General features: G+C 39.1%; 2 protein-coding genes across 10 annotated transcripts in view; both read left to right on the top strand.

Annotated features, from left to right (window-relative positions):
- Window positions 1-19848, top strand: part of ATXN3 (ataxin 3) — a 33384-nt gene extending 13536 nt beyond the window's left edge. For 5 of the 9 annotated variants that reach the window (XM_081048072.1, XM_081048067.1, XM_081048071.1 and 2 more), the window contains 5 exons: window positions 2133-2265; window positions 2604-2770; window positions 4098-4194; window positions 9693-9820; window positions 15633-19848. In XM_081048072.1, coding sequence (XP_080904198.1) covers window positions 2133-2265; window positions 2604-2770; window positions 4098-4194; window positions 9693-9820; window positions 15633-15727 — 620 coding nt within the window. In that variant the 3' untranslated portion in view covers window positions 15728-19848. Of the gene's footprint in view, window positions 1-2132; window positions 2266-2603; window positions 2771-4097; window positions 4207-9692; window positions 9821-11591; window positions 13716-15632 lie in introns of those variants that run through there. The other 4 variants (XM_081048070.1, XM_081048074.1, XM_081048069.1 and 1 more) reach the window with 3 other exon arrangements.
- A 2848-nt stretch (window positions 19849-22696) lies between these two features.
- The window catches only part of TRIP11 (thyroid hormone receptor interactor 11), a 66394-nt gene continuing 63679 nt past the window's right edge, over window positions 22697-25411 (top strand). Inside the window, exon 1 of the mRNA XM_081048992.1 lies at window positions 22697-23718. Coding sequence (XP_080905118.1) covers window positions 23580-23718 — 139 coding nt within the window. The 5' untranslated portion in view covers window positions 22697-23579. The remainder of the gene's footprint in view (window positions 23719-25411) is intronic.

Genomic DNA, 25411 nt, shown 5'->3' with positions numbered 1-25411 from the left:
CATTAAAACATAGCTCATGTGTTTTAGTCCATTATACTATTCATATTGATACTCTAATTGTCCCATCTTGGGCCAGTGGGGACCTTTTGAACTTGACTCCCAAGTTTCTGAAATGACCACTGTAGACTTTTGAAGCCGTTCTTTCTCAGGTAAACAGAATTTCAGGCTTATTTTATATATTTCCTGCCCTTTTAGTGATGATGTTTAGAGATCACAATGTGGGCACTGGCATTATTTACTGCTAATGGGTTGGTCGTCATGTAGTTCTTTCCAATTCATATGTAAGACTATAGTATTTTAACTAATTTGATTTTTATATACTTCTGTCTCTTTTCTTTTGTGCCCCAAACCTTGGGTCCTAACTATTTCTTCCTTCTTGAAATACCATCTACACTTGGCTTCCAGGCCACAATGTTCTGATTCTCCTCAGATTTCACTGGCTGCTTCATTCAGATTCCTTTTGTGGATCTTACTCTTTCCAACCTCTAACTGTTGAAGTGACCCACAATTCAGTCCTTGGACAACTTCTTGACCATGTGCTGTCCCATTATTTTAAATATCATCTCTGAAAACATCTACATGCCAATACTTCCCAAACTTTTATCTTCTGCTTAGATATGTACCCTAAACACCAAACTCCTAACTTTGACTTCTCCACTTGGGAGTCCAGAAAGCATTTCAAACTGAACATGTCTACAAAAGACGGATTTTTTTTTTCTTTCCATTCATGCTATCCTTCAGGTTTTCCATTTCAGTAAAGACCCCTCTTCTTGCAGTTTGGTTCCCATATATTATATAGATAGAGCAGCCCATAGTGCTTTTTAAAAAATACAATATATATTATGACACACCCTCCTCCTTCACCCTTCAGTGCTTCCCAGCATGCTTAGAGTGAAGTCTAGTCTTGAATAAACCCTAAGATCGTTACAGTGTCACCTGAGTAAGACAGAGTTTCTACTCTTCATGATGCTCTTCATGGAATACCTTGGTGAGCTGATAGATTTGTTCTAGGATCTAGAAACAATTTATTGGCATAAAACATGTTAAACCATCTGAACTCTGAGCACACTTGTCCTCGTAAAACAAAAAAAGTTAAGCATATTATTACGTATTAAGTTACTACTGTTTTGAGTTTTTCCAATACTCCTTTTGATCCTTGTTTTTGTGTTTCATTATCTGTTTTTATTTTTTGTTTCATTATCTGTTAATGCTCACAAAGGATATCTACTAATAAGCATCTAAGTTTCAGAAAATTTTATGGTAGAAAAATGTGACTTGATTAGAATGACTTTGGTATAACCCATCGTTACTCAGTGTGGAGTCTCCAGCTGGGAAAACCCTGGTTTTCTAGAACCATATATATATATATATATATATATATATACATATACAATTATATATACATATACAATTTTATATATATATATATATATATATATATAAAATTGCACAGGATCAGTGTATTTCTTTCAAAAGACAAAACACACTTTTAATACCTTGACTAGATTTTCGGTATTGGCTTCTCAGACTGTGTTTTCTGTTGGGGGGGAGGTCAGGGTGATGGGACAGCTGTTTCCACAGGTGACTCATTTTATACATATTACGATATTATGCATGTTATCTGATTGTGTCCTCACAACAACCCTCTAAGGATGGTACCAGTACCATCTGTTTAACAACTGAAGAAACCAAGACATAGATGTGTAAAGTGATTTACCAGAGACATGTGCCTAGGAAATGGAAGAGCTAGAATTAAAACCCGGGCAGTCTAATTCCAGACTCCTTGCTCTCTCACTCACTCCTGTACCTGACTCTCTTACCGTTTAGGGAGTAGCCTACTCGGTCAGGCACTGTTTTAGGAGAGCTGTTTACAGATACTCTTTCTTTCTCATAACCACTCTGTGAGATGGCTATTCCCATTTATAGGCGAAGAGAGTCAACGCCTTAAAGAACTTTGTTCTAGATCACCCTGCCAGTAAGCATAAGAATCACTGTTTGAAGTCAGGTCTTTCCGACTCCTCAGTTTGTATCCGTTCCAGGACTGTACCATGCTGCCTCTCTATCTGCTAGCATTGTTCATCGATTTAGGATCCCTTACTGGCTGTTTCAGTTATTTTTGCCCTTTTTTTTAGGGTATTCTATATTTGTTGTTAAGGGTGATCTGCCAGACTGTGAAGCTGACCAGCTCCTGCAGATGATCAGGGTCCAACAGATGCAGCGACCAAAACTTATTGGTGAAGAATTAGCACAACTGAAAGAACAGAGGTACAGTTAAGCCTGCAGTGTGGAACACGTGTTTAGGATTTCATTGCGAGCATTAAATTGTCATGCTAACATTGAACGTGCAGTCCTTTTATTGTTGGTGATTTCTTTTAGACCTTTATAGTTTAGTGAAGTTTCTTGGTTCAAACTTGAATCAACTCTTTGAATTACTTAACTCTGTTAACTCAGAGTCACATCACAATACAATCTTTATATTATTAAACCTTATCTGCAGGAACATGTGTAAGTTTTGACTTAACGTAAAATCTTCGGTTATAAATGTCTTTATATCTAAACCACACGATGGGCCTGCAGTCACTGTTAGTGCTTTCATTCTTTAGGGTCCAGAAAACAGATCTGGAACACGTCTTAGAAGCAAATGATGGGTCAGCAATATTAGACGAAGATGAGGAGGATTTGCAGCGGGCTCTGGCACTAAGTCGCCAACAAATTGACATGGAAGATGAAGAAGCCGATCTCCGCAGGGCTATTCAGCTCAGTATGCAAGGTATAGACATTCTGACGTGGTTTTTCTCACGTTTGAAGAATTGCTTCAGGTAAAACTCATGGTTCCCCTAGAAGGTGATGAACTGCCAGAAGGCCTTTGAGGATTTCTGCAGAAGGAATGGGTATTTCTTTTGGTTTTCTTGTGACATGAATGACTTTTTACAACCTATGTCATGTTAGGACTAGTTATAGTTTTATTTCTGGTGATTCCGTTTGTTTATAGTACTGTACCCACACAGCGGTAAACTGAAGTTCATCTTTGTGGGCTAAAGCGGGGGAACCCTTACCCAGACCAGCTATTTCATAAATGTATGCTATTGGACACAGAGGAAGGCCTGGACAGAGAACATGTATCAATTTTACAAATATCTAACATTAGTGCCGCCGTGCAACTGACAGCGTAAGCCCACTTCGATGGGCGTGCTTTTATAGTGATATAAGCCCCTCAGCAGGGGAGGGTGAGATGTAGCCCCTAGGGAATCCAGGCAGCGGGACATGTACGGGAAGTAGCTCGGAGTGGCTGACATAAAAGAGTAAGGAGTTTCTTTCGGTAGTTTTGTTTTTATCTAATTAATACGAATTTGCCTTCTGTTTTCTAATGAAATTACTCGTTGAGTTTCTTAACTGTCTAAATAAAAGTGAGGTTTCATTCATATGAAGATCATCCTTTTTCCATTGCATTTTATCCTGACCCCCTCACGCCCCCTGCCATACTTCTGAGCACTCTGTATGGTGTCAGTCCAATGATTAGTAGAGCCCCGGATTCGCCCTATTAGGACAGACACCAGCGTTTGTAATTTTAGATATTTTTGTGTAATTCACTCTTCTTACTACCTTATTTCACAGTTTGTACAGAAACTCTGGTTGCTGCAATCATTAAGTGAGACCACGGAAACATACTTAAGTTGTTGTGGGACTCAAATGTTTGAGACTAGAGCACACAGTAGATTTTAATAATTGTCCACTTTTAAGTTGCTTCTAAGGAATCCTATGCCTTTGAAAGTGTAGATTTATGTCTAATAAGTTCAAGAGAGCACACAAGAGCGGTGTTAATGGCTCTTCCTGCCAAGCTGGCTTTTGGACTTGAGTCCTCACATCTGATACCACAGGTGGGTATCGGCTTTGGCTGTAGGGGACACAGGTCAGATTTGAACAGCCTTCTTCAGATTTTCCCTGAGGTTTACAGAGCCTTTCTTATATTTACAGAATAGTAGCAGAATGTTTTTTAAAAAACTGTTTAAAAGCTTGTTCCTATAAGTGTAAACATACATTGCTTCAACTGGTATATAAAACGATTGTTTTTTTGTTTCATTTTCTTCTGTTTTCAGGTGGTTCCAGAAATATATCTCAAGATACTCCACAGACATCAAGTACACATCTTACTTCAGAAGAGCTACGGAAAAGAAGAGAAGCCTACTTTGAAAAGTAAAGTAGTTGGTACAATATTAAAATTGCATATTCAATATTTACTTTGGCTATTTTGTCTATTTGTGAAGTTACAGCTTTGGATTAAACTATTTATTTTATTTAGGATTCTCTTTTTTAGAAAGACTGGTTACTGCCTGACCCTATGAACACTTAAATGTATATATTTTTTTTATTAAAAACAAACTGAGATAAAATGTAGTTTTAGGGAAAAATGTTGCCCCATTACTAATTATATTTACATGAAATAAGGTGAAGGAAACCCTGTAAAATTTCAGTCATCAAAAAGATAATGGAATTAGCCTTTGAATGTGCTTCTTTGTTGCCTCGTCTTGCAAAATTCTTTCATCAACTAATAGGAAAAACAGCCTATCACAATGCCAGTGATAACCAATGCAGATGTTTTGTCAGCCTTGTACTCTTTTAATAGGAAAAAACAGCACCCTTCCAAATAGAGGTGGTGGTTAATGCTCTGCTTATTGCCACTTTAGTGGGGGTACCACAGGCCTGTCAGCATAAGGGATACTAGGGTAGACCATAAATCTGAATCATCAGCTTCTAAAATCTGACTTTGTGCCCAGCTTTGTAAGTGCTCTCAGAATAGACATTTCACTCCATAAAATACCATCCTTTCCAGTAAGTGTCATTCACAAGTCGTCTTCCCTTTTTCTTTTTTTAATGATAAAAATCCATCTTAAAGACTGCATGATCTATGATAGATATTCAGATCCTGTGATCCCAGATCACAAACCAAAAGGCCAGTGGCTGAATCTGGCCTGTTAACTTACTGTATTTCATCAGGTCTAAGATGCACGTTTCTCACATTTCAACATCTTTTTAACTGAGAAGCATCTTGTGGTCACAATTGGCAGTATTTTCGCAGTATCTAAAATATTGGAGCATTTTACATTTGGTGGTGTAATGAAGATAATATTTACCTTGTTTTCTGTTTTGTTTTGTTTTTAAGTCACCACTCAGAAGTATATGAAGGAAAGTTCTGATCATCTGACATCCTCTTAATGTGAGATATTTCTAGTCTTTATTCAGTGATAGATTAACAGATTTAATTATATATAAAATTTCAAATAGTGCTTATTAGTGCTTTTCCCTTTTAAATTTTAAAATTAACATTTTTATTTTTTAATTATGATAAACTTTAAGTATATATAAAAGTAAAGAAACCAACATAATGAACCCCTATTTACCTATTACCCCAATATGACAAATATTAGCACATAGCCAGTCCTGGGTTTTTATGCCCCCCTCTCCCATGCTCTTCATTCTTTCACCCCCAAGCTGGGATTATTTTGTAACAAATCTAAAAACATCATTTCATTTCATCCATATATCCATTCATTTCAGTATGTATCTCCAAAATACATGGGTTTTTTAAAAACATAGCCAAGTGCTATTATTACAGTAATGTTAATAATTATTATGCAATAATTATTAATGGTAATTTCATAATATCTTCAAATATCTGGTTAGTGTTAAAAATAACTTAAAGCTATTTAATTAGGTAAAAACTAATATCCTAAAAAATTTAAGACATACCGAAAATTAAAACACAATCCTACTGTCTTTTAGTAACTGATGTTAGTATTTTGGCACATTTTCTTCTGGTCACAAAGACATACATATATATACTAGTTACACCCATTTTCCCATGATAGTGAATATTCTTTTTAAATAGGCTGTATGATATGTCATAAAATGAGTGTGTATATGTTTTGATTTTTGTCGTTATAATTAGTAGTACAACGAATAATCCTTGTACTGACTCTCTGCCTCAATTTTCTCATCATTTCTTCTAATCTTAGGATGTCAGATTATTGGGTTAAAATACATGAACAGTTTTGAGGCTGTGGTACAGATTTCTAAACTGTATTCTAGAACAATTCCCAAGCGATACTTTTACCGTGTTTTTTTCAGACTTTGTTGTTGCCAGATTAAATTGTCCAAATAGACATACTTTATAGAGAAACTACAAAATTCACAAATACATCTAAGAAGAGGAAATCATCTTTAAAGTATAAAAACAAATCGCTCGTTTCTTTAAACATTTTTGTAGATTTTTTGATTAAAATGTGGAACTTCCAGTAAGTTAAACTTTTTATAGTAGAAAGAATAATGCAGTAACATTCCATAATGACTAAGTTATAAGAAGTACAATGCCAGTGATAACTAATGCAAATGTTTTAGTCAACCTTGTACTCTTTTAAAATGTTTGAGCATTGTTCTGGCTCCTTCCTGGGTGGAGGTTAGATGATTGGGAAGGAAGGTGCTCTGTGATGGTTTCCAGCTTCAGCTTTTCATCATCTTCTGCCTACTAGTTTGACCTTAAAAATATGGTGGGAACTTAATGGAGAACTACAGAATATTAAAAAGAGTCACGTTACTAAGAAGAGTTAAGAGCTCTTCTTGGTGTTAAGAAACACTTCTTAGGGTTTCTTTTTAACATTGGCTAGCATTCAGAATCTTGTAGGATGCATTAATAAAGGATAAACTAATGTTTGCCTGTCACCAGGATTCCTGATTACTTAGTCTAGATGGGTCTTTGTCTCTGTGGCGTCCATCTTTGGGAACTTGTTTCTAAGGTTATTGAGTTAACTATTTCTTCCTTTTCACCCTCTCCAAACTGACCTTAGTGCTAACTTGTTACTCATTCACATTCAAATTTATAAAGTTTTTTTTTCCTGTAGAGTGTTTGAAGCTTCATACTTAATGTAGTAACCACAGTGTTCATGAATGAAACAGAAAAATACTGTTAAAAATCTACCTGTTACAATAGCCATGATATTTTTTTCCAGTAGTAATGTCTAAATCCATTTTACCTGTCATAAAACCCCAAGCAAAACATGGTTATGTCAGCTGTCACTGTAAAACCAGGCTTAACTCACTTATGACGAGCATCAAATTAGGCAAGGTACGTAAAACTATTTTGTAAACTGTAAAGTGTTCCATAGGGTTTATATTAATATTAGCATTATTAACATCTTCGCCAGGTATAAGTCTGAAATGATGCAGATTCTTTCTGTCTTTAAAAAAGTGTTTCCCAACAAGGAGGGAAACATACTGTTTTCATGGTCATGGATCACTACTAGGATTCTTGGATTGTCTAATACTTGAGCCACCACTTCAGTGGCGTGGCATAGTTTATCAGGGTTCAGTTTAAGAAATGTAAACCACTAGAAGTGTTTTAAGCAGAAAAGTATTTAATACAGAAATTAAGGCAATCCTCAGAAGAGCTGGAATGCAGGCTGTGAGCCAGGCCTCCAGAATTCCAGCTTGTTTGAAGAGTTGTGACCACTGCCCCAGTTGGGATGATTGGGAGTCAGGATATCAGGTTTAAGAACATACTGCTATAGCTATCATCCTAGGATCAAGCCACAATTACCTGAACATGAAGACACGGGCACATGACGTCTGGCCCCCACTGCAACTGCTATAAAGCAGAATTCGGGGACTGCCGTCTCCAGGGCTTTACTTGCTGGCAGAGAACAGCCAAAATAGCAGGAAGATGGCTGTTTTTCATTTCTGCCTTTTAAATCTCATGGGAGTGCTTGATTGGTTTCCAGAATCCTAGTTATAAAGCAGTTTAAGACACTGACAGCACATGAGAAGGCACAGTGGGAATGGATGCTGAGTGCTTTTCTATCTTACAGTGTCATCACATATGAGAGGTGTCAGAATTGTTCAAGATTGAAAATTCAGTCTTCACTGTTCATGAATTTAAAGTAGAATAAAAGTTAACCCTCTAAAGTCGCTGTGTCACCTATCACTTCTTTGTTTCCTGATATTTTCTTGAGTGGAAGTGGGAAGGAAGAGGGCTGGAGAGATATCTGCCAGGAAATCTACATGACTCACTCACAGCTGTCTTTCTTGTGCCAGGTGCTACAATCAGGATATGCTATTGGAAGCAAGCTGCCCCCCGTGTACATCGATAGCCATGCACACCAGGGAGTCACAAACCTTTGCCAATGTCAGCGTGCTCCTCAAAGGCCAACAGGGAGAAAGTGCAGTTCCCCCTTGGTTGAATTTTTTTTGTTGCTCATTTGGAACACGAAATTAAGAGGGACCCTAGGAAAAAACATGCTATTCTATTAATAGTGTTACTGATAATTTTAAAATTCTAGTTCCTTTAAAATTCCTTTTATACATTTTTTGAAAGCTACGGCTTCTCACTCAGATTGTGAGCTGTTTTTAAGTTTTTAATTTTCAGCATTATATGTATATATGAAATCATTTTAAATATACACAAAAGCAGAAATAGTTCACAGAGCTTGTACCCTTCACCCAGTTGCCCAGTTGTTGACATTTCTGAACCATTTGAGAATAACTCGGGGGCATGATTTCTCATTACATCTCAATACTTCAGTGTATATTTTCTAAGTACCAGGACCCTCTCCTACATATTACATCACAACCATCATGTTTAAATATTTTAAAGTGGATTTTTATGACACTGTTTTTCCTGTTAAAAAAAAATACAGGGAGAACTTATTTTAATGCAATAGATATGACTGATACTTGATAATGCATGTTAAAATAGTTTTCATTTCTTCCGTCAAGTATTTGGTGAATGCCTACTATGTGACAGGCACAGTTTTATGCACCGGGGAAACATACAAAGATAAGATGTGTACTGTTATTAGCTTATACTCTAAAGAGGGAGACAGAAGTATCAGATGATGATGAGTTTATGCTGAAAATTAAAATAAAGTGGTGAGATAGTGAGAATGCCAGGTGGCGACTGTAGGTGTGGCAAGCAGGAAAGGTATCTCTGAAAAGATATTTATAAGCTCAAATCTGAAGGACATTAAGGAGCCAGCATGGAAAGATCACATTAACTCATGTGGTAATTTGAACTGCCTTATCTTCTTAAAGGTGCTTATTTCCAGTGACTTCCCACAATATTAGGGATCTGTAAATCAATACATTTGCATCAAAATAGCTACCAGTGAATCTTTTTTTTTAATTTTTAATTTTTATTGGGGAATATTGGGGAACAGTGTTTCTCCAGGGCCCATCAGCTCCAAGTCATTGTCCTTCAGTCTAGTTGTGGAGGGCGCAGCTCAGCTCCAAATCCAGTCCCCGTTTTCAATCTTAGTTGCAGGGGACACAGCTCACCATCCCATGTGGGAATCGAACCGGCAGCCTTGTTGTTGAGAGCTCGCGCTCTAACCAACTGAGCCATCCGGCCGCCCCAGTGAATCCTTTTGTACAACGTGTTATTTTTGTGGTGAAAATTTCTACCTTCTAATTTGTCTGATAAATTCGAATTTTGTATCTAGGTTTCCTAGGCTCACCACTGTGATACTTTTATGTATATCGAACTGATTATTCTTGCATTCTTTTGTGTTCAATCCAGTGATTCTTTTCTTTTGTGGAACCATTTATTTTCCATGTGAATAATGTGTCTCATGGAGTATTTATTCTTAGGTTTTGCTTTTTTTAATGTAATGAAAATTCTTAGGTTTTGCTTTTGGATGTTTCAGGCGGCAGCAGCAGCAGCAGCAGCAGCAGCAGCAGCAGCAGCAGCAGGAGGAGGAGGATCCGCCAGGACAGCTCTCACACCCATTTGAAATGCCGACCACAAGTTCAGGAGCGGTTGGCAGTGACCTAGGTACGCCTCCAACCACGCATCACGGTTGTTACCTGCACACGCTGTTCGACACACAGGTTCTGTGTGATTTGGGCTTTACAGGCTTTTTTTCCCCTCTCTCTTTAATTGTATTGAAACTCTTGAATGAATTTGTAATCTACTAAATTTCCCTAGATTAAGGAGCAAACAGACTAGAGCACTCAGTGAATGTGTTTCTTTAATATTATAAATAATACTTGCAACTGCACAGTCACTAGTACATTCTACAGAAGTTCCTCAGAAATCATGAGTATTAGTAGGTGGAAAAGAAATGCACTTTACCACCTGGAAAACTAAAAACACCTGAGTGTAGCCTAAATATCAACAGGAAATCCAGAGTTATATATCAGGCCTTGGTTTAATACATCTTAAAGGTTGGTCAATTATTGGTAGGTAGTAGAAATTGAGTGAAAAAGAAATTGTATATGACAAAGGACTTATAAGCAGAATATATAAAATGTGTCGAAACAACTCAAAAAAAATGGATGAAAGATTTGAACAGACACTTCAGTAAATAAAATACCTGAGTGACAAATAAGCAAATGAAAATATGATCAACATCACTAGTCATTAGGGAAATGCAAATTGAAACCCCAATGAGATCATCACCCACCTATGAGACTGGCTTGAGAAAAACAATGAAATTGACAATACCAAGTGCTGGCAAGGAGCAGAGCAACTAGGACTCATTCGTGGTTAGTGAACATGCAGAACGGCACAGCACCTTTGGGAAACAAGTTAGTGTTTTCTGATAAACTTAAAGTACACTGAACCATGTGATCCAGTCATCCTACTAGGTATATAATCAAGAGAGGGAAAGAAAACTGAGATTCACACAAAAACTAGTATGTGAATACTTACAGCAGCTTTGTTCATAATTGCCCCAAACTGGAAACTGCCTACATGTCCTTCAGCCACATGTAGGGATGCACAAACTGGTCCATTTAAACAACGGGCTGTATTAGCAATAAAAAGGAACGAACTGCTACATTTTCCTCCTCCTGCTAAGTACAGCGAACAACTCTAGATGTTGGTATAACACAAACATAAGAAGAATCTGGAAGGTGGAGAGGAGAGAGATGGCCTGGGAAGCTCAGAACTAGAGGAATGAGAGTGGTGAGTGGCTTGGGTTTTCTTTTTGCCTCTTCTGTCGTGGGTGTGTGGTGCTGGAGAAGCCAGAGGTGCACACGAAGAAAAAAGGCCCAAGGAAGGCGTGCTGTATGTAGCCAAAAGGTACCACCTAGCGAAACAAAAACTTGTAGATAAACAGCCAAACTGGACTAGGTAAATATTAATAAACTGGCCTGACTGCCACCTTACCCAGTCAGCAAAGGCTGTAGGAGCTGAGACTTGCATCCCCTCCTGGCCAGGATGGTGTCAGAGAAAGCAGAATGGGGAGCTGGGATTTTCATTCCCTTCAGGAGACAATGAGGCCCCTTTCCAATGGGGTCAGTGGTCACAGAGAACCTGAACTTGAACCCAGCAATAAAGACTTGTCTCTCTGGCTTCCTGCCTGGGTGCTATAAGAAAAGGCCTAACGGAGATTCAGGACTGTCACTAATTTGAGGCAGTAACAAGGCCTCCCCACAGTGTCATTGAGAAACAGTAACAAAGCATTCCTAGCCTCCCAGTCAAGTAGATATCAGTGGAGGACAGTAGTAAGCGGGAACTCCCACGTGTGTTTAGCAATAATGATCACACACACTCTCCCCCATCTGGCAGCAGCAAGGCAACTGCCCCTTTTCCCCAACAGGTGCTGTGTGAGAGGAGACCTGCTAAAAGAGAAGAGAAGATTCCCAGTCTTATAATACCCCAAATGTCCAGGACTCAATTGAAAATCACTTGTCATACCAAGAGCCAGAAAAATTTCAACTCTAACAACAAAAGACAGTGGACACCATCACCATGATGACACTGATGACAGAATTATCTGACTAGGATCATTAAAGCATGAAAATGCTACAATGAGCAATTACGAACATGCTTGAAACAAATGAAAACATAGAAAGCCTTAGGAAAGAAATAGAAGATATGAAGAAGAACCAGATGGAAATTTTAGAACTGAAAAATAACAAGAACAAATTTTAAAACTCAATGGATAGACCCAACAGGTGAATGGAAGGATGGAGCAAAGAATCAGTGAACATGAAGATAGAATGATAGATATTAACCATTCTGAGCAACAGAGAGAATTAGACTGGAAAAAATTTAACAGAGCCTCTGAGACCTGTGGGACTATGATAAAAGATCTAAATATCTGTGCCATGGGAATCCAGGAAGGAGATGAGAAAGAGAGTGGGGCTAAAAAAGTATTTGAAGAAACAATGGCTGAAAATTCTCCAAACTTGGCAAAAGATACAAACCTACAGATTCAAAAAGATGAGTGGACCTCAAACAAAATAAACCCAAAGAAATCCATACCAAACACATCATAGTCTAATTTCCAAAAACAGAAGACAAAATAAAAAATCTTGAAACCAGCTAGAAATACCTTAACCTACAGCAATTTGCATGACAGATTTCTCATCTGAAATCCTGGAGGTCAGAAGGAAATGGAATATGTTTTAAGTGCTGAATGAACCCAGAATTCTATATCCAGTGAAATTTTGCTTCAGAAATGAAGGAAAAAATTAGACAATTTGTCACAGCAGATCTACCCTAAAATAATGGCTAAAGGAAATTCTCTAAACAAATGATAAAAGAAGTAATTTGGGAACATCAGAAGAAAAAAAGAACGATACAAAGAATAAAAATATGGGTAAACACTATAGACTTTCCTTTCTTCTTGAGATTCCTAAATTATATTTGATGGTTGAAGCAAAAATTACAACATTGAAAAAAAAAAAAATTACAACATTGATTTGGTTTTTAGTGTGTATATAGTAAATATTTTTTAAAAAGATTTTTACCAAAAAAAATATAGCTAACACACAACATTATATTAGTTTCAGGGATACACCATGGTTATTCAACCTTTATATACCTAAAGAAGTGATCACCATAAGTCCAGCAACCATCTGACACTGTACCACGGTATCACAATATTTGACTATATCCCCCATGCTATACATTACATCCCCGTGACTTGTTTGTTTTATAACTGGGAATTTGAACCTTTTATTACTCTTCGTATTTTTCCCTCATTTTTAAATTTTTCAATTATAATTTGCATTCAATATTATATTGATTCCATGTGTATAGCATAGTGGTTAGACATTTGTATAATTTAAGAAGAGACCCTCCCTGACTAGTACCCACCTGGCACTATAGTTATCACCATATTATTAACTATATTCCCTATGTTTTACTTTACATCCCCATGACTATCTTGTAACTACCAATTTGTACTTCTTAAACCCTTTACCTTTTTCACCCTGCCCATCTATCACCTCAATAAATCTTGTACCCATCTCACCCGGTACATAGTTATTGCAATATTATTGACTGTATCCCTTATGCTATACCCTACATCCCCATGGCTACTTTGTAACAACCAATTTGTGCTTCTTAATCCTTTCCCGTTTGTCACCTACCCCCAACCTCCTCCCATCTGGCAACCATCAAAATGTTTTCTGTATCTATGAGTTTGTCTCTGTTTTGTTTGTTCATTTTGTTCTTTGTATTCCACATATAAGTCAAATCACTTTGCATCTGCCTTTCTCTGTCTGACATACTCCACTTAGCACAATACCTTCCAAGTCCATCTATGCCACTGCAAATGGTGAGAACCCATTCCCTTCTATGACCGAGCAATATTCTACTGTATATATGTACCACCTCCTCTTTATCCATTCGTCAATCGATGGACACCCAAGCTGCCTCCATATCTTAGCCACTGTAAACAATGCTGCAATAAACATATGGATAAACATGTCCCCTAGAAGTAGCGTTTGTTTCTTCGGATAAATACCCAGAAATGGGATTACTGGTTCCTTCTTTGTCTCTTGTTATAGCCTTTGTTTTAAAGTCCATTTTGTCTGCTATAAGTATTGCTACCCTAGATTTTGTTTGTTTCCATTTTCATGAAATATCTTTTTCCATCCCTTTATTTTCTATGTGTGTCTTTCAATTTGAAGGGAGTCTCTTACAGGCAGTATATGTAAGAGTTTCATTTCTTATCTATTTAGCCACCTATCTTTTGATTGGAACATTTAATACATTTACATTGAAAGTTAACTGTTGATCGATACCTAGTTATTGATATTTTATTGTTCATATTTATCTATTTATTTTTTCATCTTAAAGAAGTCCCTCTAACATTCCTTGTAATACTGGTTTGGTGGCGATTAACTCCTTTTTCTTGTCTGGGAAGCTCTTTATCAGTCCTTCAGTTTTAAATGATAGCCTCGGTAGTGTCCTCTTGGTTGTAGGTCCTTGCTTTTCATCACTTTGAACATTTTGTGCCAATCTCCTTTGGCCTGCAAAGTTTCTGTTGAGAAGTCAGGTGACAGTCTTATGGGAGCTCCCTTATAAGTTATTAGTTGCCTTTCTCTTGCTGCTTTTAGGATTCTCTCTCTGTGTTTAACTATATAGTAAATATTTAAGACAATTATAAATGGGGGAGAGTAAAAGGATGTAAAGGGAAGTCAGGTTTCTATATTTCATTTGAACTACCACAGACACTCTGGAAAATAATTTGGCAGTTTCTTTAAAACACTGAACATACACTGACCATACAACCCAGTAAGTTACACTTCTGGGCATTTATCCCAAAGATGAAAATACTTGCATCCATGCAAAAACCTGTACACAAATGTTCATTGTAGCTTTATTTGTCAGAAAAACTGGAAACAACTAAAATGTCCTACAGGAGGTGAATGGTTTAATAAACTATTGTACATCCATACCATGGGATACTACTCAGGATTAAAAAGAAACCAACTGTTGATACATGCAACTTGGATGAATCTCAAGGACATTATGCTGAGTGCGAAAAAAAAAAAAAACAGCCTCAAAATGTCTCATACTGTATGATTCTATTTGTGTAACATTCTAAAATGACAGATTTATAGAGATGGAAAACAACTTAATGGTTACCTGCAGTTAGGGAAGATAGGGGGAGAGAGAAGTGGGTATGAATATAAAGGGTAGCAGGAGGGAGATCTTTGTGGTACTATAACAGTTCTCTGTCTTAGTGGTAGTGGTGGTGGTTACACGAATGTACACATGATAAAATACCACAGAACTCCATACAACATTGTGCCAGTGTCACTATCCAGGTTTTTCTTTGAGCTGTAGTTGTGTAAGATTGGGTGAAATTGAACCAAAGTGTACACAGGTCCTATCATTGCAACTTTTGTGAATAAATAATGATTTCAAAACAATTTTTTAAACTAACAAATTGTCAACATGTACAGCAAAGTTAAATCTTCTTTCACTTAGCACAGTGCATTTGTTTTTAAAATAAATGCAGCATGCTAAGTGAAAGAAGCCATACTCAAAAGGCTATACCATACATACTGTATCATTGACATGCAGGGAAAGGCAAACTGTATGGCAGAGAACGTAGGTTGCCTAGGATTAGGGATTGGGGGTTGACCACAAAAGGGCAGCACAAGGGAATTTTGGGAGGCAATGGAACAGTTCTGTATCTGGGTGTTGATAGTGGTTATTCAATTCTATGCATTTGTCAAAACTTATAAAATGGTAAAAGAGTGAATTTTAGTATATGTAAATTTTAAAAATCAAAGGAAACTATAGTAGTTAAATAGAAATACATTTTCTAAGAGCTTACCTTTTGTGACTGAATAGTTTCCAGAAATTTCCAATAAATACGTATTTTCTTTCCCAACAGGTGATGCTATGAGTGAAGAAGACATGCTTCAGGCAGCTGTGACCATGTCTTTAGAAACTGTTAAAAATAATTTCAAAACAGAAGGAAAAAAATAATACCTTTTACAAGTCCCTTAGATATTCATATTTTCCAACATTATCCTGTGTGATCACAGCCATAGGGTCCATTTTGGTGATGTGTCAAAGAGAACAATGTTAACAGAGGAAATAAAACTTTTAGGTGGTTTGCAAACAAAAAGATGACAAAGTGGAAAAATGCATCAGTCGTAGGACTAAATAATGATCCTCCAAATAGTAGCCAAAGAGGCATTCAGCAATTAAAGAAATTTAAAATAGTTTCCTAACTGTTCCTTTTTCATTTTTGAGTGTGCAATATCTAAAATTGGGGCATTTTTCTTGGATCTTTTTGCAGACCAACTAATTAGCTCTTGCCACAGAACTTTTCCTGTACATTTTGTTTTCTTTTTCTCCCTTCTGTGTAGGTAATTTGCTCTCTTTCATCATCTAATAGTTGCTTCTATTTCTTATTAACCAAATTCATCTTTTAGGACAGTGTCTCTTCTCTATGTTGACAATAGTAATGTTTCCAGAAGGATAGGCTCTTCGCCCTCTACCTATGTGTTGTGCAATTGGGTGTTTTCTCATGTTATTGATTCTGATCATCATGTCTCTCCTACTTGGTTTTTATTATTTTTTACAACTCTTTTAAAATATAGTTATTTTTCTTGAGGTTTTGCTTTTTAAGCCCTTTAAGATGGGATCATTATTTCATAATTCTGGTGCATTCCTAAACTCTGAAATCAGCTCTGCACAAGTATTTCAGAATAAAGGAACATTTTTTAAATGTGTGAGCACATCCTTTCCCAGATGCTTTGTGAATGTCTTCTCAATTATAGCAGAACTTTGCAGCTTTGCTGTAACCCTAATTCCAGCACCTTATTATTTCTTCTCTTTTCAATTGAGAAAAACAGGAGAAGCATAGTATGCAAGCAAATTTCCTTCTGTTATACTCGTAAGACAACATATAATACCCACCATGAATGTATGATAGACAAAATTGGCCTTCGATATTAGTAGCAGTTTCATTTTATTTTTCTCGTGACTGGAGTTACCTGTTCTATCTACAGCTGATTCGTAGAATGTAGGTGTCTACTTCTGCTGTACATCTCCTAGTACGTATAGCTTGCCAGTGGTGATGGTCTGAAACATGAAAATAATTTACTAACAAAAAGATATTTAAATTTATGCTGTGGTTTAACACTTACATTATGTTTAAATGGCTTAAGAATCATAGAAGTCACACAGTACTTAATGGGTCTATAAATCAGAAAGTCATTAGTTTTGATAAACATTCTTTAATTCGGATGCAGTTTCTTGCTAGATCAATACAATGGTATGGTTTTAGTGAAAATTAACCATGTCTTTCTGAAATAGGCATTTAGATTTCTGTCATCTACTCCCCATCCCTCATTCCCCACCCCCTTTTAAAGCCCTTTTGAATGTTGAATTGTTCATAAGCTAAAATTGAAAAAGAAATTCCAGCCAACGACTTAGAAAGTTAAAGTACAGTATGTTGCCATACTGGTGTATGGCTGCATACATTTTATCAGGAAATTTTTTTGATCTAGGATTTACTCGTGTTGCTAAGTGGAAAGAAATGAGAAAATGCCTTTTATTTATGATTATGATACAGCTTTTTCTCAGATAGTGACAGATTTTTTTTAGTTGTTATTTTGTGCCAAATGAAGTCTTCTGAAATTTCCCTTACATAAAATAAGACAGTTTCACTTTAAAATCTAAAGTGTTTCAGAAGAATTATAAAACTTTAGAACTACAAGAGATGTTAGAGTTTAGTCCTGCTCCCTCAAGACTTGCAAACCAAAATACGGTAATCATGTTTTTCCATGGATATTTGGCCTTTACCTTTTTCCATTGAAAAATTACAGTAAACTTTTCATACACTTGAATTGATGAGTTTTCTGATATAAAAATGAGAAAACGAATATGCATAAGTTTAACCTTAGCGTTTATAAAGTTCTTATATTACACACTTATTAAAGCCCTTAAGGAAATATGGCATGTTGACCTTTGTTAGGGATTTTTTAAAAGCAGAGCTGAGCACACACTGGATACATTCGAATGTGTTTATTTAGTTTGTTGTAAAATTGTTATATTTGGCAAGCAAATCCAGAATCACTAGTAAACTGCCATCTTGTTTTGCATTGGCTTAAATTTACTTGAACATTCAAATTCCATTGATTGGCTGGATTGAAAAGATGCCAGTGCTCATACCCACAGTATCAGAAAATTTAAAAGTTATACAAAGCTATAGTTCACATATTAGGAACTGCTATTTACTTATAAACCACCTGCAAAAGAAAGTCAGGAACAACCAAATTCATAGTCACTGTCCTAACCACTTTATTTATATCAAGATTTCCATTCTGTTTTACCAATTGGGAACACTTGAATGTTTAATATTTAAACTATTGGTATCATTTTTCTAATGTATAACCTGTATTACCAGTATAAAATACACAGTGGCGATGCTAGTGTTATAAGTAAAGTTTAAACAAGCTTTGAAAATGCCACTTTCATATTTTGAGATGTCATGGATTTAATAAGTAGATATTTATGTTTTAAAAATTCACAGTAGTTAGCCTCTGGTCTAAAACCATTGCTATACATTTTTTATAGTCATTGACTTACAAATATTTCAGTACTGTAAATTGTTTGAAAAGGTTGCTGTAGGTAAACTATTTCAACTCTAAGATCTTGGCCAAATTTACAATTCACAGAATATTTAAGGAGGTGCTTTTTTTTGTTTAAAACTTGATTTTTCTTAATTAAGACTCTATTCATGCCAAAGTTAATGAGGAAAAACCTCAAAACTAGTTGAGAATCATTATGGGCAAAACTACCAGTGGCCTACATTGTTTCAATATTAAATTCAATAAAGTGAATTTTATAGTCAGAGCCTAAATCGCATTTTTAATGTCTGTATGTTTGATACTGTTTTTAGATAGTATCATGGTAGTGCCAAGATTTACTAAATATCTTTAAATTGGCTCATTGGACCTATGCAAATTAAGAAGAATTCAGTGCATAAGCAAAATATAATAATTGAAATGTCTTCGGTTGAAAACATAAATCTTGATGTTTCAAATTCTTTAAAGGATTCAATAATTAATATTGGTGACTTCCTATTAAAAACTTGATCTGCAGTCAGAGAGGCCTGTGGCCTCTACTCTCAAGTCAATTGTTGTGTCTGGGCCCTAAGATGTATGGCGATGTCATACATCTGTGATCTTAATTAAGAAAAACCTGATTGAATCAACGAATCATCTCAGCAGTAAATAATTTTTCATGTTTTCAAATAAAAACTTTCCTTCATTCCTGGTCCCTTTAAAACAAACATCTTTTGCTAAAAAAACCGAACGGGCTTGTATTGTTTTTTTTTTAAAATCTTATACATAAGAAATATTTTTGTTCATTCTGCTTTCATGAATGAAAAGATTGTTGACATGGTTAATTCTTGAATTTTGATTTTTTTTTGAAGTTGAAGAAAACCTTTGCTATTTTTACTTTTTTTCCAAAAGGGTCTGGCATTTTAAGAATTAATGCTAGTAACATCACTTCTAAATTTACAGTAATTGGCATATTCAATAATAGTGCATCACTAAATGTTTTAAGACTATGGACTCATAGACAAGGAGTGGGAAGCAATAGTGAAATATATGTGGAAATTCCTGGTTTATTTAGAAAGCACTTCAGTTGTCTCTCGCATAATTCAAAGGTGAATGTTGCCAGGAATTTTTTATGCTTTTTTTTTTGAAAGAGGAAAATGTACATTTGAATGTGATTAATTTCTACAACACTGGAAAAACTTTTTAAAAATTACTGTTCTGTGTAATTAAACTATTTGAAATTCAAGTACAAAAAAACGTCTGAAATAAAAAGCATTGTCTTTTGGTCATGACACAAGTGCACTGTGACAGTGCCATTTGCTCAGGATTCAACTCTGCAGCCCTTGTGTGTGTGCCCCTCTGAGTTCTTTTGCCGTTATCACACACACAGGCCTTCCTGTCTGGTCCTTAGAAAAGCCGGGCTTCCAAAGCACTGTTGAACACTGAGGATTCTATTGTTAATATGGATGTCCAATGAGTTGTATTTTAAATATCAAAGATTATTAAATAAAGATAATGTTTGCTTTTTTATTTTCGTTTTTATGTGTTAGTTGTTCATTCCTAGTCTTGCCATTTAAAGCTTGGTTGGAGAACCAGCTGCATCTGCGCCACCCTGGGATCGTCTCAGAAATGTGGAGTTTCAGGCCACACTCCGACCTGAGTGACAACCTGCATTTGTAACAGGCTTTCCCGTGCAGAGTGAAGTTGGAGAAGCATTGCTCTTATGGACTGTGGTGATGAATAAAGCAAGTCAGGAGAGCCCACTGATACTCTGTTCCATCTAACTGCTCCTGAAGGCCCCGTTATTACCAGCTCCTCTGATCTTTTATTCTAAGACATGCTAAGAATCCCACATTTTTATTTGAAATTAACTTTTAAATGTTGGCTCAGTTATTTTTTAACCTTGAGGGCAAAACCACATTAGTAATAATTTTTAAGAGTTGGTTTTTCCTCATTTTATCCAACTCGACACCAGAATCCAACTGTGTAAGTGGAATCCACCTGAACTGATTGACGATTATGGAAACCTCAAATTTTAAAACGAGGGTTGTATGTCCATTTCAGACTTCATTAGGTTTGGGCACAAACTTTGAAACATAAAATTTTCAGATTGATTACATGTATTGTAGCATAACTTAATAGCTTGGTGCTTAGAAGCACCAGTTCATTGAATTTGGATGCCACCAAATGACTGATCTCATCAGCAGTTATCTGGGGACCTTATGAAAAATGTAAGTTGATATGAAGGCCTATTTTATATGCTTGCTAAAAATTTTGTAAGGGAATTTGGAGGTTGTCCTTACCCGGAAGACTGCATGTTTTAAGACCCTTTAAACCATTTTGTATCTGTCACCAAATGCTCGAAGTTCATTTTATAAGTGATTTGGGTCCAGCTGACCTCTCCAGCCCGTACTCTTGCTGTTTTCCCCTTTATCCCCTAGCCTCCTTACAAGTCTTCTGATAAACCAGACCCTTTCCCTCCTGCAGGCACTCTTAACACTCTCCCTGCATTCTTTTCCTTTGCTCTCTTGAGGTCCTTGCCCCACGGTTCGTTGGCCATCCTCTGCTATAAGGACTACCTTTCAGCTGGACTACCATTGTTTGCTGCGCCCTGTTCTCCCAAGATTGTTCAGTTCTCCCGGTGTCAGGAACCCCAGCCACCCTTGGTCTCATGGGCTACTAGGAAAAATTCCTGTGTTATTCATTTACTCATGCAAAATATTTGAGCACTTGCCATGTGCCAGGCATGGTTCTGGGAGCTTGAAAACAAGAGCTATGAATAAGAGCCTGCTCTCGGGTGGCTTGCATTCTAGTTGGCTGCTAGGCAGAGGAAACATTTAAGTTAACCAATACAACTTTATAACGTTAAGAGCTATGCTTCTGTGAGCTAGGAAGGCGAAACAGGATGACGCGATACAATGTGACTGGGAGGGAGGGCTGCTTCAGACTGGGTTCTAGAAAGGCCTCCGCTGAGGTGACATTCAAACAGACAGCTGAAAAATGATGAGGCTGCCATGCAAAGGTGTGGTGCCACTCCACCTGAGGAAACAGCAAGCATGATGCTTCTGCGACGGGGGAAGTGGCTGCTTGTTTCTGGGGAACATAGGAGGCTGAAGATTTCAGATGGCAGTGAACAAAAGATGAAATTGGGATGCAGGCAACATCATGTCGGGTTTTATAAAGCGCAGACTGTGTTTATAGTTTATTACACCAAGCACTCTGGCTGTACTTTCTAGAATACCCTGAAGCCTTTTTTAAAAAAAAATAATCTTTTAAAGGGGCCCATTAACTACATCTTCTACCAAAGAGCATGCTAGTGTCCAGCTTAAGCAACCCCCAAAAACTGGCTGAATGTTTAATATTAAAGATAGCATTTAGCCTACCTGAGAATTTTAGTCAAGGTTCCCACTACTCGTGCATTTTAGTTTTCTTCCTGTTAAATCTGTGCAATTATTTTCATCACTATCAGAAAACTATAGTTCAGTTTTGAAACTTCAGTATCATATTTTGGTTGTTAATGTACATCACCTGTAGTGATTAATATCTGGGTCTCTCCCGTTAGACCCTTTTGTCTTTCTCAGCCACTTTTAGTCCAGGACGTCAGATCACATAGCAGCATCTTAGCTGTTTTTGAGTCCACCCTTCCCAAAGTTGCTTAGCCCACACTCCAATTACTTTAAAGTGAAACTTCATTACTGTCATCATAACGGAGTAATATGTGTAAATATTGGAAAGGGTGACGTCAAATTATTTGCTGAAATGATTGTATGCCTAGACAACCCAGGGAAATTGACTGAAAGGCTACTGACCTAATAGGGGAGGTCAGTAAGTCAACAAGATACATAATAAATACACAAAAACCAATAGATTTTTGTATACCAGCAATAACCTGTTAGAAAATAAGATGGAAAAACGCCAAGCCCAAGAATGTCTAATCCTTGAGTGCCAAAGAGGAATTAGGTTCCAAGATGAGAAGAGTGGAATGCCACATTTTATAAATGAGAAATGGGTGCACAGAGAGGTTAAGAAGCCTACCAAGGTCACACAGCTAATAAGTGAAAGATCCAGGCAGTCAGGCCCCAGAGACTGAACATCTAACCCTTGGGCAATGATGTCTTTCAAACGAAAACATGAACAACGTTTAGTAAACACTTCCAGAACGAGATGCAAATTTTATTTTAAAATCATTCCGATTTCAGAGAGAGCTATCTCCTGGTGCCCTGGTTTCAACTACCGGAGGCATTTCCAAATGTTCCAGTCATGAGTCAAGAAAGGTCTTCGTATACTAAGGCAGGCAGGCTTTCAACTGTGAGCTGGAAAGCCACCAGAGAAAATTCCTACGATAGAAGTTAATCCATGCAAGTGCGTTTCTTGCCTAGACACTTGAATTTGCAACTCATCCTTTCTGTGTGTCCGCAGCTCCTACCGTAGAGCCGGGCACAGAGCAGCCCCCCGTTGTCCAATAATCGATACGGTAACGTGCGACAAGTTCCGTAAAGCCGCGTCCTGACCCCGCCGTCTCCTCGCACCGCTGCGGTAACGGGCGTAGTCAGAATTGAAGTACTCAGGTTTCACCAACACGGTGCGGGTTCTCGGGGGCGCGCCCACTGAGCACCGGCCCCGCCCGAAACGCAACCGCCGCCGGCAGCGCGCCGCGTCGCCGCGAGTTCCCGCCACTCCGGTCGCGGCCAGAGCAGGAGGGCTCCGCGGAGGACGCCCCGGCCCTTAGCTGGAGGAAGCGGCCCCAGCCGACTGCACTCGGTCCTCCGCGATCCCACGCTCCCTTGCGCCAAGGACACGTCCGTCCGCTCCGCGGGGCCCTTCTACGCCACCGTGGCGCCTCTCTATGATCCGTCGCCGCGTTCCGAGTGGGTGTCATGGCGGCGGGCGTCGAGTTGGCAGGAGTTGCCTCCAGAACCGGGGGAAGTCACTGAAGCAGGGGAAGAAGTGGCTTCACCAAGAAGTGGCTCAGCCCGGGTGGTCGGAAGTCGTGGCAAAATGAGCGGAGGCCCCTTGGGAGTGACTGTGTCGCAGGAGGCGGGCCCCTGATAGAGTCTCCGGCCAGGCCTCTGCGTTCTCGGCCGAGCCAGGCGGTGGTTGGAAGCTCCGGGAGCCGGCTTCGCTTAGCAACCCCTCCTTGCGCTGTAGAATTCCGAGCGACTGGTCCCGCGAGGGCCGCGGTTCGAGGACACTTGGCCGGGGTCGTTCGACGACGCGGGCGCTTGGGTCGGAGCGGACCTGTCGTCCTCCACGCCGCCGCGATGTCGTCCTGGCTCGGGGGCCTCGGCTCCGGCCTGGGCCAGTCTCTGGGTCAAGTCGGGGGCAGCCTGGCTTCCCTCACGGGCCAGATTTCAAACTTTACGAAGGATATGCTGATGGAGGGCACGGAGGAAGCGGAAGGTAACGGCGGGCGCGACCGGAGGGAGGGCTGCCCTGGGACCCGGGCGCGTCCGTTTGGTCCCCACTTCCATCCGTCAGGCGCCGTGGCCGGGCCGCCGGGGAGTGTCACTCCGCCCTTTCCTTTCCACCCCTCCTTTGGCCTCTTCTGAACCGACATGCTCCGGCGAAAGACGGCGGAGGCCGCGGGGAGCGTTCTGGTCGCCCTCCCCGGCCCGGCCCCGGGCGCCTCGGGGCGGGCGGGCGGGCGGCGCCCTGGGCCGCGTCCACGCAGGTTGGGCTCCTCCACGCGCGCCGCTCGCCAGGTCTTGAGCTCGAGGGCGGAGCCGGTTCCGACCCTCTTAAACAGCCCGCTTGGTGCATGACACACGGTCACTTTCGGGTTTTGATTTTTGTAACAGTTGAAGGGACTCGTAATTGTTTAGTGCCGCGTACGCTGTCCGACGTGAACGTGTCGTTAGTGAAGCGGGGCTGTGTTTTCCCTGTTGGCATTTTTGTTCATTCCGGCGACGCGCCGTTCCGGCTGAGAACGCGCTTTTGTACCGCACTGCCCATCCCCCCGTCCCGACGGCAGGACCAGGAAGGTACTGTTTTCGGTGGTGATCGCGGCAACCTTCGCTCGTTTTTTTTTTTTTTTTTAAGTCCTCACTTTGTTTTGCTCGTGGGTGGTGACGCAGAATTACAGGGTGATCGATGGTGAGGTTAATTACTGTTTCGGTGTCTCGATACCTCCTGTGTCCGCGAGGAGCAGCCACATCGACGGAGTTTCTTCCATCTCCGTCTCCATGTGCCTCCCAGAGTTCGTGGGTTGGTCCTCTGGATGAGAGCGGTGCCTTCGACAGTTTTATTTCTTATACGTGAATAAATTGGTATTCTGGTTTAATTTTTAAAATCCTGATTGAACTGAGCCTTCGTGTTTCTTTGGTCGGAATGAAGATAGTTTCATAAAAAGCATTTACGTTTGGAATTTTTGTGGGGTCTGTGTAGAGGGGAGGAAAATTGGGGAGCTGCCAAAATCCATTTTACTGCTTGGGGTACCTCTGGGTGGGCGGTGGGGTAGGTGGGGCAGGTGGGGGTGGGGCAGGTGGGGCAGGTGGGGGTGGGGCAGGTGGGGTGGGCATGAGAGGGGAGCTGCCTGTGCCCGGGGAAAGGTCACGTGACCTGGGGGCAGCCGGGGGCAGAGAAGGTTTGGGTCACTGGGCAAGTGACTGGTCGCTCCGTGTGTCCTACGTTGGGTAAAACGGTTGCCAAGTCCTTTGACCCTAACTATGCATTCCCCCAGTCTGGATGACCTGCCTGCTTAAAATGGAATTTATTTTGTTCTTCCCACAAAATGTACCCCTGTATTTTCAATCTTCATGGTTTAACCATCTACCCAGTCTCTTAAAATATAAATCTCTGTCAACTTTGTTTTCTCTCTTTTTCATTCCGACTTCCAGTTGGTCACCAAATCTTGTACGTCCTGTGCCAGAATTGTTTCGTAATTTTTCCTTAATAAAGGTATTAGTCCTGTTTCTTTAGTTCAGATCCCCATTATCTTTCCCACTTCTCTTTCACATCCTGTCACCCATTTCTCCTTACTCCATTCTGGGTTTTTTGTGTTGCCAGTTACTTTTCTAAAAACAAATGTACTTTAAAATCTCTTGACTCTATTACTTAAGGGATAAAATCCAAACCTCTTAGTTTTGGGAGACCA

Source organism: Rhinolophus hipposideros (genome assembly GCF_964194185.1).
Source record: "Rhinolophus hipposideros genome assembly, chromosome: 5".
NCBI classification, from domain to species: domain Eukaryota; kingdom Metazoa; phylum Chordata; class Mammalia; order Chiroptera; family Rhinolophidae; genus Rhinolophus; species Rhinolophus hipposideros.
Note: the sequence above shows the minus strand (reverse complement) of the source record. Positions and strands in the feature narration are given on the sequence as shown.